Source organism: Drosophila virilis, unplaced genomic scaffold (genome assembly GCF_030788295.1).
Source record: "Drosophila virilis strain 15010-1051.87 unplaced genomic scaffold, Dvir_AGI_RSII-ME tig00000029, whole genome shotgun sequence".
In the NCBI taxonomy this organism is placed as follows: Eukaryota; Metazoa; Arthropoda; class Insecta; order Diptera; family Drosophilidae; genus Drosophila; species Drosophila virilis.
In genome coordinates, this window is record NW_027212791.1 from 55,305 (window position 1) to 71,996 (window position 16,692).

At 40.5% G+C, this 16,692-nt stretch overlaps 1 protein-coding gene and 2 pseudogenes across 1 annotated transcript; all 3 read left to right on the plus strand.

Annotated features, from left to right (window-relative positions):
• The first annotated feature begins 4,383 nt into the window (after positions 1-4,383).
• Positions 4,384-5,000, plus strand: LOC116651552 (cuticular protein 47Eg-like). Its single transcript, XM_032438153.2, has 2 exons — positions 4,384-4,477; positions 4,539-5,000. The coding sequence occupies exons 1-2, from the start codon at positions 4,466-4,468 to the stop codon at positions 4,980-4,982; spliced, it is 456 nt and encodes a 151-aa protein (XP_032294044.1). The 5' UTR covers positions 4,384-4,465; the 3' UTR covers positions 4,983-5,000.
• A 3,532-nt stretch (positions 5,001-8,532) lies between these two features.
• LOC116651538 (troponin C-like) lies at positions 8,533-9,627 on the plus strand (annotated as a pseudogene).
• Positions 9,628-12,712: 3,085 nt separating this feature from the next.
• LOC116651546 (pupal cuticle protein 20-like) lies at positions 12,713-16,686 on the plus strand (annotated as a pseudogene).
• Positions 16,687-16,692: the final 6 nt, after the last annotated feature.

Below are 16,692 nucleotides of genomic sequence, written 5' to 3' on the forward strand. Positions count from 1 at the left end.
CCTAGTTAAAGGATACAATTTTCTAAATAGCATCACCGACCGATGGAGGTGTTTTATTTGCCAGTCCGGCCAGCTGTGCCCCTTTTCACAGCTAATTTTGTCAGTGACGCTATTAGAGCCTACATCTAAGCAGAAGGTTGTAAGTAGGAAAAAAGTGATCTCAAGTGAAATTAAAAATAATCTTAATTTGCTATATTAATAAAGAAAATACAATAAATAGGAAAAAAGAAAGTAAGAAAATTGTTAATAAAGTAAAGCAATGTAAGTTAGATAAAGAGTGTTAAGTGGATAGGACAAAGAGAAAAGTAATGGGAAATCGCCGACACGGTGGGGGAAAATTTTTCAGCCTGTCCGGCTAGCTATGCCCCTGCTCATAGCTGGGAATGGTCAGCGACTTCCCGAAGGTATCCTGAAAGCAACGATTTTATTAGGGGTAGAGACAGTTCGGTAGAGAAAACGTGATGTAAACTATTATAATTTTTACATAGCACGCGAAAAGAATTGTGCATAGCGTAATCAGTTGTGCACGTAGATAGTAATAAGGGGCGATAATTTCTGGTTGGTCTAGCCGGAACAGAGAATTGAAGACGCCCTAGCAGAAAAGGAGAATCAATGTCGCCAATAATCAACTTATGTAGAAGGACAACACCGAGAATTGTCCTACGGTTGATTAACGACGGAAGGTTGAGAAGAAGCAGTCTGCTGGAGTAGGACGGCAACCGAAGATTAGGGTCCCAATTTAAACCTCGTAAGGCAAAAAGCAGAAATTGCTTCTGAACAGATTCAATACGATCCTGGCTGTTGATATACTGTGGAGACCAGATGCAAGAGCAGTATTCAAGGATAGGGCGAACAAGAGAGATGTACAGAAGTTTTGTTATAAAAGGATCGTTAAACTCTTTAGACCATCGTTTAATGAATCCAAGTACACCTTTTGCCTCATTAACAATGGTATCTATATGAAGATTGAAACAGAGTTTAGAATCAAAAATAACGCCTAGATCCTTAACTGTTAGTATACGTTGCAAAGGGATATTGTCGATTGTATAACTGACAAGATAAGGTGTAGTACGATTAAAAGTCATAAACATACACTTTGAACAATTTAGATGCAGTTGATTGGCCGAACACCAAAGTTGCATAGCGTTCAAATCGTCTTGTAGACGAGAATGATGTAGGGGGTTGGTGTATGATAGAAAAAGTTTGACATCGTCCGCATACATGAGTACACGAGCATGTGATATAACAGAGGGAAGATCATTTATAAAAAGTGTAAAGAGTAAAGGTCCAAGATGACTACCTTGAGGAACACCAGAAGTAACGTGAACCCTTTTAGAGGTAGTCAACCTCAGTATTACTCTTTGGGTCCTACCTTTTAAATAAGAATTAATCCAAAGTAAAAGGGACAGAGGGAAACCTATTCGGTCAAGTTTAAAAAGTAAAATGTCATGGTGCACAGAGTCAAACGCCTTACTGAAGTCAGTGTAAATGACATCAGTTTGCATTTTCGAAAGGAAAGCATCATTTACCAAGGAAGTAAACTCAAGCAGATTGGTCGTAGTTGACCGATTCTTTACGAATCCATGTTGAACAGGGGAAACAACTGATTTGCAGAAATGCTGCAAATTCGAAGTGATTATTTTTTCAAATAATTTAGGAATAGCAGACAGTTTTGCAATGCCCCTGTAATTTTGTATATCAGACTTCCCACCTTTCTTGTGAAGAGGAATGATATAAGATTCTTTCCAAAGAGATGGAAAGACAGAAGTTTCAAGGGATAGATTAAAAAGCTTTAGCAATGGATAGAAAAGGGAAGAACTACACTCCTTGAGTAGACAACTAGGAATATTGTCCGGCCCAGGAGAGTAAGAAGATTTTAGAGAGTTTATAGCTAATAGGAGAGAGGAGTGTGAAATAATGGGGGGAGGTATAGAACTAGCGGAGGAAATAGTATAAGGGTAAGAATTAGTATTAGGACAGACTGAAGAGTAAGTTGATTGGAAAAAATTAGCAAAGAGGTTAGCAGAATCAGTGTCATTGCTAGCTTTATCCATCCCAAGAAAAAAAGAAGATGGCAAACTTGAAGACTTACGCTTCAAGTTTACAAAATTATAAAACTGTCTCGGATTTCGGGCGAATTGCCTTTTACAACGAATTAGATAATTCTCATAGCATTGAGAATTAAGAAGAAAGAAGTTCGACTTGGCTATGGAATATTTAGCCAAGTCTGTACACGAACCAGACTTTTTAAACTTTTTAAAATATTTGGATTTTACATTTTTTAGGTGTGATAATCTGGGAGTAAACCAGGGTGGTTTTGAAAAAGTAGTCGAAGGAATTGACTTAGGAATACACACATCTAAGAGGGAGTTTAGGGTGATATAAAAAGAATTAATAGCTGTATTCATATCAACTGAGTCATATAAGAAAGACCAATCGGTTGAATAAATAAGCTGATTCAGCAAGGAATAATTTCCTTTGCGAAAGCAATAGCGGGGCTTATTGGCTGATGAGCACGAAATGGAAGGATTACAATTTAGCATTGCAATCTCTAAAGTTGGATGATAGACATCCTCAGGAAGAGATAAAGGAGGTGACCTAGACACATTAGAAATAAGGTAGTCGTTAACAAATACAAGGTCAAGTGTTCTATTCATATGATTAGAAATTGAATTGATTTGAAACAACGAAAGATCAAGCATGCAGTCTAAAAAATCGTGCTGTGCTGAGGGCACTAGATAATTTTCAGCAGTGAATAATGACCAAGAGATGTTCGGCAAATTAAAATCACCCAACACCAATAATAGGTCATTATCCCGCACGTGTGAAGAAACTTCTTTAATACAAGTAATATGATTCATATAAACTTGGATATCAGAAGAAGGTGGGACATAAGAGCATGTTACATAGATATTCCGTGTAGGAAAAGACACCTTAACTGAGACAATCTCAGCGTCAGTAGGCGTACTAAAACAGAAAAGTTCAGACTGGAGAGTGGCTTTAACGGCAATTAACACCCCACCACCTCGAGTCGGCCGATCATTTCTAAACAAAATAAAGTTATTCGGTAATATCTCAAAATCAGATATGGTTGAGTTTAACCATGTTTCTGAAAATGCTATTATGTCCGAATCGAAGGAAGTGCTGGCAATAAAAAGATTTTTCAGCTTTGAAGTGAGACCTCTGACATTCTGATAATGAATAAAGATTTGGTCAGAAGATGAAGCTAGTTTTTTGGGGCAGAAATGGTACCCTGTATTGAAGGGACTGGAAGGGTGACAGGCTGGTTACGCTTTTTAGGCTTGAACTCATGAACAATCATGTGTGGTGGCCAAAATTTGGGATCACAAATGATTGGGAACATATCATGTGAAACATTTATTTTGAATGATGATATTTCACGAGGGGTGGAGAAATTAAATTTAGTTATTGACACGCTAGCAGAAGATTTGCTAGCAATATAGGCTGCCAATGACTCAGAAGTGGTGTCCGACGAAAGTCGAGACACAAAAACTTGCCTACGAGGGGCAACTACCGTTAAAGTAGGCGCTGATGGGGCTGTAGGTAATACAGGAGTTGGAGGAGCTAACGAGGCACAATGATTGCTTTTAACAATCTGCGCAAGATTGCGCGCAGGTCTACCTTTGCGGCCAGGAGCTGACGGGGCTGAGGCAGTTTGATTAATTAGGACGGAATCAAGTACGGGCTCTACTGGGTCAAGTAGAGGGCTTGAAGCCGGGGTAATTGGACAGTCGCTTGGAGAAGGCGATAAAGACAACATTGGAGATACCTCCAAGTTGCTAGGAAGAGACAAGAAAGTCGTAGGTGTCTGAACAGACGTAGAGGGCAATTGCAAAAGTTGAGGCTCCAACCGGCGATTGGTTGGGGACTCAAATTTATATTTGCCTAGCAACTCGAAACTCGAGTCAAAATTACTCGAGAGCTGCTTAGCCACATTATTTAATTTTAAGAATTGACCTCTCACAGAATTATACATTCTGGAGAAATCAATTTGCTTGTCGATAATAAGATATATTTATTAGCGTGAAGTTGTGTATAAAGAAAAGAACCAGGGTATTTGGATCTATGACAAATTAGAATATCTCAAGCGACTAACGATTTAATTAATATTATTTATGACGCATATGCATGTTATCTAGTTGATAATTAGTATATGTCATGCATATGTATCAATTTCCGCTTGTTTTAATGCTGCGAACTTGTTATGTTTATAAACCAAACGAGTATCGAGGAGATCAAACGGCATGTGTATTGCGTGGTAAGGCAGTTATAGACAGACACACTCAAAAATTGTGTTTAAAAATTCATTTGTACTGAAAATAATAATATATTTACATAATTAATGATAATCAACATTCCTAGCGCCACAGACGAAACGTATAAAAGCTTTGACTAACCAGACAGCTGGTATCAGTAAGTCTTTCCAAGTCTTTCCGCAAACAACATGAAGTTCATTGTGAGTTAGCCCTCAAATTTAAATCAAGCAAAGTATAAAAACAAATCCTTTGTCTTCACAGATCGCCCTCGCCTGCCTGGTGGCATTGGCCTGCGCCAATGAGAATGCTAATGTGTTAAAGAGAGAACAGGAGGTCAACGTTAACGACTTCAAATTTGCCTATGAGTTGGACAATTCAGTGAAAGTAGCGCAAGAAGGTAAACTGAAGGGAGAGGATATATGGGAGGTGAAGGGTGACCAGGGTTGGACGTCTCCTGAGGGAGAACAAGTTAGTCTCCAATACGTGGCTGACGAAAACGGCTACCAAGTTCTTTCTGCCAATCCCGCTCTGCCAACCCCACCACCAATCCCAGAGGCAATCCAAAGGGCACTCGAATGGATCGCAGCTCATCCAAAAGCGATGAATAAAACTAAGCTACGTTTTGTTAACAATAAAAGCATAAATATGTTAAAAAAAAAAAAACAAACAAACAACAACCTTTCGATTGCGAGTTCAAAAATATGATATATAATATTTCTCTTATGTCTCGGGCTTTTGACATTTTCGGATTGCGAGTTTACACAGAAACCAGATCAGAATAATATATACCCTTTATGCTATTGATGCGAGTTGCAAAATACTGGGTATCTTATGGTCAACCATTTGTCTCTATTGCTGATCATAGATGCGAAACGTATCTAATTATAATTCACATCTCAATGTCTGTTTGTTTTTTTGTTTATTTCGGGGATGCACAATTAATTTGCCCCCCAAGCAATATGATAATGAACATGTTAAGCATATGCAATTGTATATATACCATATTTCTTAGATTATTTGATTTCCGTTTTGTTTGCCAGTGCCAGAAAACAAGTTATACACAAAATATTGCGTCGCATATGCAAATGAGGGTCAAATTTGATACGCACAAATAGCTGAAATTCATATACATACCCTAGGTGGTCGGCAGTTAGACAGATAGACAGACGTACAGATTGACGGACGGACGGACAGTCAGACGGACGTATGTGCTAACAGGCAATAAAGGTTAACTGCGGCACGCTGAAGATTAAATACCCTTGCGGCTTGCGGCCATTGAGTAATAAATATTTATTATATATTATATTTGTTATATATATTTTATTTATTTAATATATATTTATCTATTATATATTTATTGATAACATATAACATTTATAAATGGGCTTTGCAGGTATGTGAGAATAATTGGTTAAAATAACGTGGACAACAAAAATGTTGATTTTACAAGAGCCTAGTCTTTGTTCTCTTGGCACTATCTTTCTTTCTTTATACTATCTGCAACAGAAATGAACTATGAGAGTAGCATAAGAATGTGTGTTATTTTTAAAGCAATATAAACAGATTGAATAAAAAACAAAAAAGAGTCTAGCTCGCATAGAAGCAGTTAGACAGACTGCAGGACATGTCTATATCAGCTATATATATATATAGTCTATATGTATATTGATTCTGTTCTAGTATATGTTTACCCCATGAGGTTTTTTGCATTACATAATTTATGTCTAAATTATGTTACCCCCTTTACGAGGGTATACATCCATGGGATATTTGGTTTCAGTGCCAAACATTCATTAAATTCATATTAAATATTTGTTTTGCCGAAAATTTTGCCTGACTTTTGATTTCATTTTGTATTTGGGTCTCGATCTGCGGCCTTGTGCTTTAATTTATTCTTAATAGAAATTAAAGACCATTTGCTATGCTTTCAGTTTGCCTCCTCGTTACGCTCTCTTTAATAAAGAGCTATTTATTTATTTATTATAAAAATAAAATAATGCAGTTTTCGTGGTTGAAAAGTAGGCAACAGTTTTGTAGGCACGGCTCGAAAACATTTTATTCTATTTATTATTTTAAAATTAATAACATACAAAAAAAAAATAAATAAATTTTGTATGTGTTTGCTGTGTAAACCAATTAACATGAGCTGTAAATTTGTTGGCCCTTGAGCACGATGAGTTAATATTCAAGTAGTTGCATGCTTTAGCATTTGGCGACTGGCAAAGTGAATGCCATCAATTAGCTGGCCAAGAAGAGGAGCTCCGCAGCCACTGCTGGCAGCTGCTGTAAAAGTGATCCGCGCGACGATCAAGGTAATAACAACTCGAAGCTGAAGTTCGCCGTCGCCGTTGCCGTCGCCAAATGTCAAAAGAACAAACAACTCTTGTTCTGGTTTTCCAAAACACGTAGCAGCTAATTGCATCAGAAACCGAGCATGGCAAATATTGACAGAGTGTAAGCGAAAACTAATTTTCCATCAAAAGCAGAGAGCAGACGAGATGCCAAGGACGTCAACCTATGCCAAAGCAGATGTCGACGCTGTCCATCAAGAGAGCGCTCAGCTGTGAAAAAAAAAAGAAAACAACTTGAATACAGCTTCAAACTAAGTCAATAAACTGACCATGGAGGACGTGCCAATAAGACGCAGTTAATAAATCTATAAATAGATTAACACTATTTCTACCAAAGGTGTCATAAGATAACATTTCAACTTTTCTTGGCAGAAATAGTCTTAAATTGCAATTAGTTAAAGGCTAGCTATCTGCGTAAAGTGACCATGGAGGACAGCTTCAAGTAATTATGCAAAAGAGTATATAGAATCGTGAAGGCAATCTTTATTTCTAGCTGAGTTATTGGCGCAATATTTTAGCCGCACATTGAAAACAAAATAAAACAAATGGTCAATATGTCAAAATGACGTCAAAATTATTGTCAGCTTTCTCTAGCGGTAGCTATCATAATTCATAAGCAAGTTGTCCCATTTGCTTTTCCAAATTTCTTAAATATATAGGTATATATATCGACATATATATCCCAATTAGCGGACGCTGCGCACTTTAATTTAGTCGAAAAAAAAATTGAATATTTAAATGCCAGATATAAATCAATTAAGACCCATTTACTTGTGCCATAAAACAAAACAGGCATTAATAATACTTATTGCCGTTTAGAATTTAATTTTAAATGAGGAAACGCGTCGCAAAAATACAAAAATTTTCGAATCGCTTATAAAATTGTCTTTGGACCTCGCCCCACCTTCTGTGTGGGCGGATCGCTGGGGAAAATCTGGATTTCTTTTTTTTTTTTTAAGAAATGTGTGAAACGAATTAATTGATACGGTTAGTTATTTGATAATTCGATGAAATGATCGTGCTTATAAATTGGTGTGTGTGCCGCCTCGGTGATCGATTCTCACAGTAAATCAAAGTGTGAAATAGCAATTGTGCCTGTAATTCAATTAAAATCGCGTGCCATTATAATATGCACTGTTAGAAATGTTGTTATGCATATGAAAAGCAAACATTTCGTGTGTTTCCATTCAACATGACATAAAAACTATTTAAATACAATTTTTAACGGCTGTAAGAGAGTGCTGCCCATTTTGGCAAACTGATGAGGACAATTATCATTAAAATCAATCACGTTTAGCTCAATATCATATGATCCAAAAACGTAAATGTTCACATTCCCATATTCATATATCGATTATGCATTCATTTAACAGACAAAAAAGAAACTATTTAAATAACATGGAAGGCTAGAAAAGAAAGTGCTGCCCATTTTGTCAAACTTCTAAGAAATAGTATTAAACAGAGCGTATTCAGTATTTTATTGAAATTGCAATTAAAATTATTCAAGTCAACTCTTTATTATTAGCCAAAAAACGAACATCTTTTTTGCTTTCCTCTGTCAGTTTTCTTGCAGTGTAGTGTATAAATATAATCATTGTTCTCCACGTTAAGCTTAGCAAACCACTACAAAAAAATACTTATTACTCTTGCTGGTGAGCTGGTGGTCGGCAGCAAAGTAAACACCGCCAAATGCTCGATGACTTTACAGTGTTTTTCGAAAATGAAATAAAATTTGAAAAATGCCTCTGTGCGTGTGTGTGTGTGTGTGTGCGAGTGTGTGTTGGCTTTTTTGTTGTGTTCTGCGTACTTTTATTTTCGAAATACTGTTGAAAACCATAAATTAGCTTGTTACTTTTGGAATGCAGCATTCAGTGACGTGAGTGTGTCCTGAGTGTGTGTGTCTCTCTCTCTGTGTGTGTGTGTGTGCGTGTGGGTGTGCTTAGTGCTTTGAGCAGATGAAGAAATAAGGAACTAATTCAATTGGGCGCACAGTCGTCAGCGGTGATCTTTGTGTAAAGAACAAAGGCAGAGCAGAAAAACTCAAAACATGGACAACATTGTGAGTTTTCGGGATGGCATTTTGTTGGGGGATCAATTGTTAGCCCTTGGTTATGTGATTGCGTAATTAACAGGATGAGGATCTGACACCTGAGCAAATTGCGGTGCTGCAAAAGGCATTCAACAGCTTTGATCACCAAAAGACTGGCAGCATACCCACCGAAATGGTCGCCGATATTCTCCGTCTGATGGGTCAGCCTTCGACAAGAAGATTCTCGAGGAGCTGATCGACGAGGTCGATGAGGACAGTAAGTGCTGATCAACACAAACATACCCTATATATACGATATCATATCAATATATTATTTGCTTAGAATCTGGCCGTTTGGAGTTCGAGGAGTTTTGTGCAGCTGGCCGCCAAATTCATTGTGGAGGAGGATGACGAGGCCATGCAGAAGGAACTGCGCGAGGCCTTCCGTCTATACGATAAGCAGGGCAATGGCTACATTCCAACCTCCTGCCTGCGCGAGATTCTCCGCGAGCTGGACGATCAGCTGACCAACGAGGAACTGGACATCATGATTGAGGAAATTGATTCCGATGGCTCCGGCACCGTCGACTTCGATGGTAAGCATCCTACTCCCTACCCCCTCCCAATTGTCAAAATACTGTGCCGCACTTTGGCTCCATGCCAGAAACAAAATGCTGGCCATGGCGACACCATTTTGCCGCCCCTCTCCGGCTGCTTCTCCATTAGGTTGTGCCTGCCCTTGTATAGCGTCTATTTTTAGTTGTGTGTATCTAGATACATGTATCTTTATCTAATGCCGAGCACTAAACGCAACACTTTGAAATTTCTTTCTTTCATTTACAGAATTCATGGAAATGATGACGGGCGAATAAGCACACAGATTTCAAGCCAAACAACAAATAAACATTTCTACGTTTTTCTCAACAATATGCACAAGGGTCTTAAATAAATACACACACATATAAAACAATATTGCGCGGATTGACTGACTGACAGACGAACTGATTGATGTAACAGCTGGAATGCTGACTTATTCAGAGTAGTTGAATGGCGCCAAAACGTTTGGAATAATCTAGAAAAAATCTGTCTTGTTTATACAAGAGCCTATAAACCCTATAAAACGATTCTCAAAATCGATATTTATCGATATTTCTTCGGAAGATTAGGAAGTGCCTAAAAGTATGTGCCCGCGCAAAGCCGGTGAATGCTGCCATTTCGTTCTAATACAGCTGAACTGTTTTATGTTTGAGCCAAATACAGGCACAGCTGACCGCTTGTGGTTGTGCCAACGATGAGCTCTAACAATTGCGCTAAAATTAATCAATTCTCAAACAGGAACTATTTAAGCTAACGGAAAACCCAGCACAACACAGAACACAGCACACGGCACACAGGTATGCAGCATGCGGCAAACACTTGCCTCACTCTCGGCATATTGCATCAGAGTTGGGCTCTGAGTCATGGGGTTAATTAAGGTCCGCAAGCAGCAATTATAAGAGTTTGATTTGAACTCTGATTGATCAGATTGTACGTTTTGCATTTTGAATGCAACTCATTTGTGTGTAATTTGGCAAGGCCAATGCGGCGTATGATTAATATCAGCACACACACATATTAATATATCACGTATACGCACCGTTTCATTGCAAATTCCTTTGCCACTTGGCTGACCTTCTCGCTGTGGCTGGCTGCAAGCAGGCCTGCTGCAAGACATCTTGTTGGTCACAAGAAAAAAATACAATTTTGTCATTTTATACGCTTGCCGACGAGTCCTATAAATTGTTCACAAAATGTGATCATGAAATAATAAACGGATACGTATTTTCGGCAGTCTAAACTGAATCGTACCACTTTATCTAATAGAAACAATACAACCAATTTGTTTGTAATTCAAGCTAGTTGCATCAAAGGGTATCCAATCTTCGGCTACATGTTATTTTAGCTGTGCTTCGTTTTTTGTGCATCTCACAGTTTGTTGACTCAATAATTGAATTGCAGCCAGAACAAATAAATTGGCCAAATGTTGCTATTGCTTGGGCGTGAATGAGCACAGAACGCAGTAACCAAGGGCATGCACGACGGCCAGATGCCCTGTAAGAGGTATGCGAAAAGGCAGAAATCATTGGCGCAACTTATGTGCTTACTTTGATTCCAGCTTGAAGCACGTGTATATTAACCTGCAGTTGATATACCCACTTGTTCGCTCGACTTGTTGGGTATGCATTGTTGCCATATGACAAAAGTTGCACACAAGCATAAAGAAGATGTTGACAACGTGCAGCTCGTCTTCAATTGTTGCTGTTTGGCTGCCAAGTTTGCTGCCTTTCTAAATCACAACACAACAACAAATAGCAATTCTTCAAATGTCAATGTGCATTCCCTAAGTTGGTTACGCTTAGTTATAGGTACATATATATGTTTGAATGTTGCTTGCATGTTTTGGTTTCTTGTTGCCCATATTAAAAAACGAAATGACAAAATTGTGGCCAAAAAACTAAAACGAAATTCGCGAGCAACTGCCCTTTGCTGCTGCTGCTATGTTATTATACCCTGTACCCATCAAAAATGGCTAAGAAAGGGTATAATGTTTGTTGAGCGAGTGTATGTAACGGGCAGAAGGATGCAGCTTCAAGTCCGTAAAGTATATTCTCATATTTATTCATTTTATAAACCAATTATAGAGCTAAAACAAAATCTTAAGTGAACAACAGCAATGGCTGTCAGGGCCTTCAGCTGGACATTAGCAGGAACTTAAATATTTTTTCTTTTATTTTCATATGAATATCAACTTTGAATTCATATATATCTGGATGTTATAGTTATATATTTAAATTTTTACAAAAATCGGACTAATAACAACAATTTATTCAAGAAAAAAGTAGCCTAGCTTGCGAGCTTCTGAATGATTTTTTGGATGAAGTTGGAATATTTGAGAAGGCATCTCGAAGCTGCTTACAGGTATTTTCTGCAAGCTATTTCCAAAGTTATTCAAGAACATATTTCTCCCAGTGTGTGGCTAAGAGAAGAAGCATATAGGGCACAGTTTTTTGTTTTTATGGATGTAGTTCAAATATTTGAAACGGCATCTCGAAGCTGGCTACAGGGTATTTCCTACTTGTTATGACTTGTTGTTGTTGCTGTTGTTGTTGTTGGGGTCAATTTAATTTGGCAATTTTTTGGCCGGCTGCAAGATGCCCTGAGGCTGCGTTGGGTGTTGCTATCGATATTAATGCTATTTATGACCCCTGCCAGAGCTGAGGAAAAGGTCAAACTCTAGACGGATTGCTAAATTGTGCTGCGTTTTAAAAAAGAATTTCAACGCCTCAAAGGGTCAGTTTGTAGATTTATTGACATCCGTTTCATGATGAGGCTGCAAAGCTGTAAAGTTCGCATGCAAATTGTTGTTGTGTTAGCAACTAAAATGGGCTGCAATTGGGAATGGGTTGGGATTTGAATGGGAATTGGCTGGGCTGGGATGGGTTGAGAACGCCGGAGCCAGCGTTCAGCTTCGATTGGGCTGCAATTTACGAGCGCAATAAGCTAACTGGTAGCTGGGCAACTGGTTAACTGAAAGATGCGCTGGTGAGCTCCGGGAGAGCCCGAAGAGTGCGACGCGAGTGTCTCAGTTGTTGCATTGAGCAAACGCCAAGACAATGGCCAGAGTCGGAGCTAGAGCCAGAGCCAGAGACGAGATGTTGCTGTCGTGTCTGTCTCCCTTTTGGCATGCAATTGTTTTTGCCAGCTGCAGCAGCAACAACAACAGCAACAGCAACAACGACAATAAATGCCATAAAGTATCAAAATCTCAGCCTCAGCTTCGGCTTCGTTCATTCCATTCCATTCGATTGCACTTGGCGCCAAGCGCGCTGCATTTGTATAAAAGCCGGAGAACCTGCGCTCCACTCGGCACACAAGTTCCGTGACAATAGACGCGGCCACAGCACCGATTCGCGACAATTGATAACCGGCCAAGCAAACTAAAAGCCATTAACTAGGACTTCCATAGATGAGACGTATTCTCTGAAACTAGGTGCGTGCGTGTGTGTGTTGTGTGTGTGTGCGAGCGAGTGCGTGTGCACACCCCAAGCCAGGATAAGACTTTACTGTGTTTCTAGGTTTCTACTGAAGCGGCAGACGTGATGCAGCTGAAATTGGTGAGTTGTCGGGCAGGACTTTTGCCGATTTTAATATAAATACAATACAAAATAGAGCTCAGGTCCAGAGTGCCTGACTAGGAGGTACCCTAGACCCTACCTTACCTTAAGCTAAACACACTGAATACGAGAGCTTTACACCAAGAATGTTGGATCTAGCTCCCGAAAACTTGGTGCCAAATCTCAAATCGTTATTTTAAAAAGAAAATTATTTAAAAAATCGACTTTTATATAAATAAAAAACCAAGAGTGCTTCAGTCTAGATACACATATCGCTTACCAAGAATCCTGCATTTAGCTCCTTTCATCTTCAAAACCATCTAGTTAACTTAAAAAACTATCTTAAATCATTATTTTAAAAGAAAGGAGAAATTGAAAAGTTAGTTAGTTCCTTAGTTCCTGAGACTGACACAGAGAAGAGATGAGTAAATCGACTTGGCACATAACCAATATACCCCCTTTGCCTTTGCGAACAGAGTATGCAAGGCATGTAAGCTACAAGATTGACGGGTTGCGCACAACATGTTTGTTCTATCAGAAAATTACGTCATACGCTCAAGTTCCTATTCAACTTGATTCCACAACATTTTTGTAGCACTATGTAACTTGGAAGATAAAGTTAAAGATGCAGAGACCAGTTTTCCAAGTTATCTTAAGGGTCAACTAATGCGTAATGGCATAATCGATCAGATTATTAATTGTTATGCTAAGGGCAATTTTACCTCCGAAATGGAATATATCTATATTAAATTTTATTTATTGATTATATATTTAATGGATTAAATATAATCCACATATCATCTATGTTTTGAGCTAGTGAAGTAAGCTCATGTTAGCTCATGTTGTTGAACGTAAGCTAAGGTTCCATCTCGACCTGGACATCGAGATGTGCCTGGTGGTAACTGTGGAGCTAGTTGATATTCCCATTCATTATGTTAATCCAACTTTGCAACTAATTATAGAAAAATCAATTCTAGTTGCATGTGAAATTGCGATTCGCTCATTTGAAATTCTGTGAATTCGTTTGCTGTGCGAATTGCCATTTCGACAGCTCCGCTGAAAAATTGGCCAATATTGGCGCAGATGCCGCCGCGCATTATTTCCGTTCTTTGCCACCAAGTTACCAAGTTGCCGCAACATGTTGTCTGCAACGGCAACAGAAACAGCAAAGATTTAAGGGAAACGCATAAATTAAAAACCCTATTAAAAATCAACGTCTGCCAGTTCATTGATGAAAAAATCTGCACAGCACGCAAAGTGCCCAAGAGCAACAGGCAGCAGCAGCCCATCGTGCACGCCCCCGCCCCCGCCCCAGATGCAGCACCGCGCTTCCCCCAACAAGAAGATCAAAATCTTTAAGATTTATGCGGCGACGACCCCAATTGTCAGGCCATTGGAAATAGACTTCAATTAAACACAGCTCAAGCCTAGACAGAGGCTAAGGGTGCTCTGAGGATGGGCTGAGGATGGGTATTGTATTACAACAGTTCAAAGATCTGGTCACGAACTGGTCGATCATAGTCGGGGGCTGGCTGCAGGAGCACACACAAACTAAATGTCAAATTGTGAGTTTCAACAATTGTTGCTGCGTTTCAGCCTAATAAAGGCTGTCTATAAGCTGTTCAGTCCGCTGGCCAATTAAACTAAACGCTTTAAACTTCAACTTGACACTTGGCTAAGTCAGTTGGTAGCTTGCCTTATGCCTCATGCCACTTGCCACAAATGCTTGCTTAACCTTCTGCGTGCTTCTTTAGAGATTCCACACGCTGCCAGCAACTGTTGCAACTTTTGCAGCAACTGTTGCTAGCAATAGCAGAGTTCATTAATCTGTTAACCGCTGCCCCTCCCCCCCAATTGATGCTCTGTCGATTGGTTTAATAGTTGTCTTTAAGAGCCTCAATAAACGCGTTAATAGCAACAAATGTAAACGTGGAGCGCATTGTTATAATGCCAAAGTTTTTCATATTTTCATGAATTATTTTTCTGTTGATTTTCCAACTATTTCATTCATAGAGGCGTCTGCCAGCTACTTGCTGCCTGCTGCCTGCTGCCTGCCGTTGCTGTCATCTGCCATGTTTTGCATGCGTCGCTATGCCAGCTGTCAGTTAACGATTCATGAACGGATGAATCACTCGTTGTTTACCCCAAAGAATGGGGCACAGCGTGTGTCTCTCTATATAGTTTGCATTGGGCATTGTCTATGTCTGCGACTTGACATTAAACGTTCACTTGCTGCTCTGTTAGTTGTTTAACATTAAGTTATCAGGTGGCTAAGGTTGGTTGTAAATGTGGATACTGATCCATTAAGAGTTAGGTAAAGTTGATGTCATAACCTACATTGCTTTATTGCAATCATGAATTTATCTGGAGGCTAACTTGTATGTAAATCTTATAACTTTAATATAAGAAAGTCGCTTTCTGTGGAACATAGTTGCTGCTCGATTTAACATGCAGTTATCAGCAGGCTAAGATTGATTGTAAGTTATTATATAGCTCTAGCGATAGCAACTCGGAATATTTTAAGACATTCGTAAGTAATCTGAAGTTTTGCGCCCTTCTCTCTCTCTAATCTTTTTATGGGTTATTTAAATGAAATTATAGAAAGCTCTTAAACAGTGCATGTAGAAAAGTATCTTTTAGTAATCGGAGCTTATACCAACTTAAAATCTTGGGTAACCTTTATGGAAATTAGTTTTACACACCTCCTCCTGCCTAAGAATGACTCTTCTTCAACCCGAAGTGTCTATTCGCTCGTGCAGCTTGTTTGCTTATATTGGGGGCCAGACATCGCCCACAACTTGGGCAAAACGTGCATCATGATGGCATATGGCTATATGCTGTGGGCTGTCCCGCGCTCCAGTGAAACCTTGCCATGTGCTGATATGGACCGCTGACTTGGTGGCCGCATCGCTGGGCCGTCGACAGCTCTGCATAAATTAGTAATGTCAGTTGCCTGCTTTGCTAATCTCCCATCTTTCTGGCAGACACTGCTAACAACTCTGCTGACGCTGACGCAGGCGGCGCGGCTGGATAACAAATACCTGCCACCGCCAGCGAATGCGGCCAGTGCGGGCGGCGGAGCTGGCACGGGACTACAGGGTCCGGGCGGCGGCGGCGGCGGCGGCTTTGGTGGCAGCAATAATGGCCTGGGCGGCATTAATAACGGACTCGGTGGATTCTCTGGCGGAGGCGGGCCCAGCAGGCCAATTGGAGCAGCTCCCTCTCCGCCACGTGCACCCAGCGCTCCGGCTCCGCCCGCCGGCGGACCACCAATACCCATTTTGTCCTTTGTGAACGAGAATGATGGCGATGGCAACTATCGCTTCAGCTACGAGACGGGCAACGGCATTAAGGCGCAGGAGGAGGGCACCGTGAAGAACAAGGGCTCCGAGAACGAGATACCCTCGGTGATGGGCTCCTATACCTACACCAATCCAGAGGGTGAATTAGTTGAGATCTCCTACACGGCAGATGAGAACGGTTTTGTGCCATCGGGAGCTGCTCTTCCCACACCCCGCCCATTCCGGAAGCCATAGCCAAGGCGCTGGCAGCCCAGGGCATCTCTGCCCTTCCTGGCGGTGGCTACAGCGGAGGTGGTGAGTTTCAATTATTGACAGCTTCTTTCAGTCTGTGGCTTTAACCTTACTTCTCTATTGGCGCAGGTGGCGGTGGCGGTGGTGGTGCTGGAGCCGGAGGCGGAGCTGGCGCGGCAGCAGGTGGATTTGGTGGCGGCGGCCGAGGTGGCGCACCTGGCGGAGGTGGTGCAGGGGCATATGGCGGAGCCGGCGGTGGCGCTGGCGCAGGCGGATATGGAGGAGGTGGTGGTAGCGGCGGCGCAGGAGCTGGCGGATTCGGAGGTGGCGCAGGTGGTGCTGGTGCAG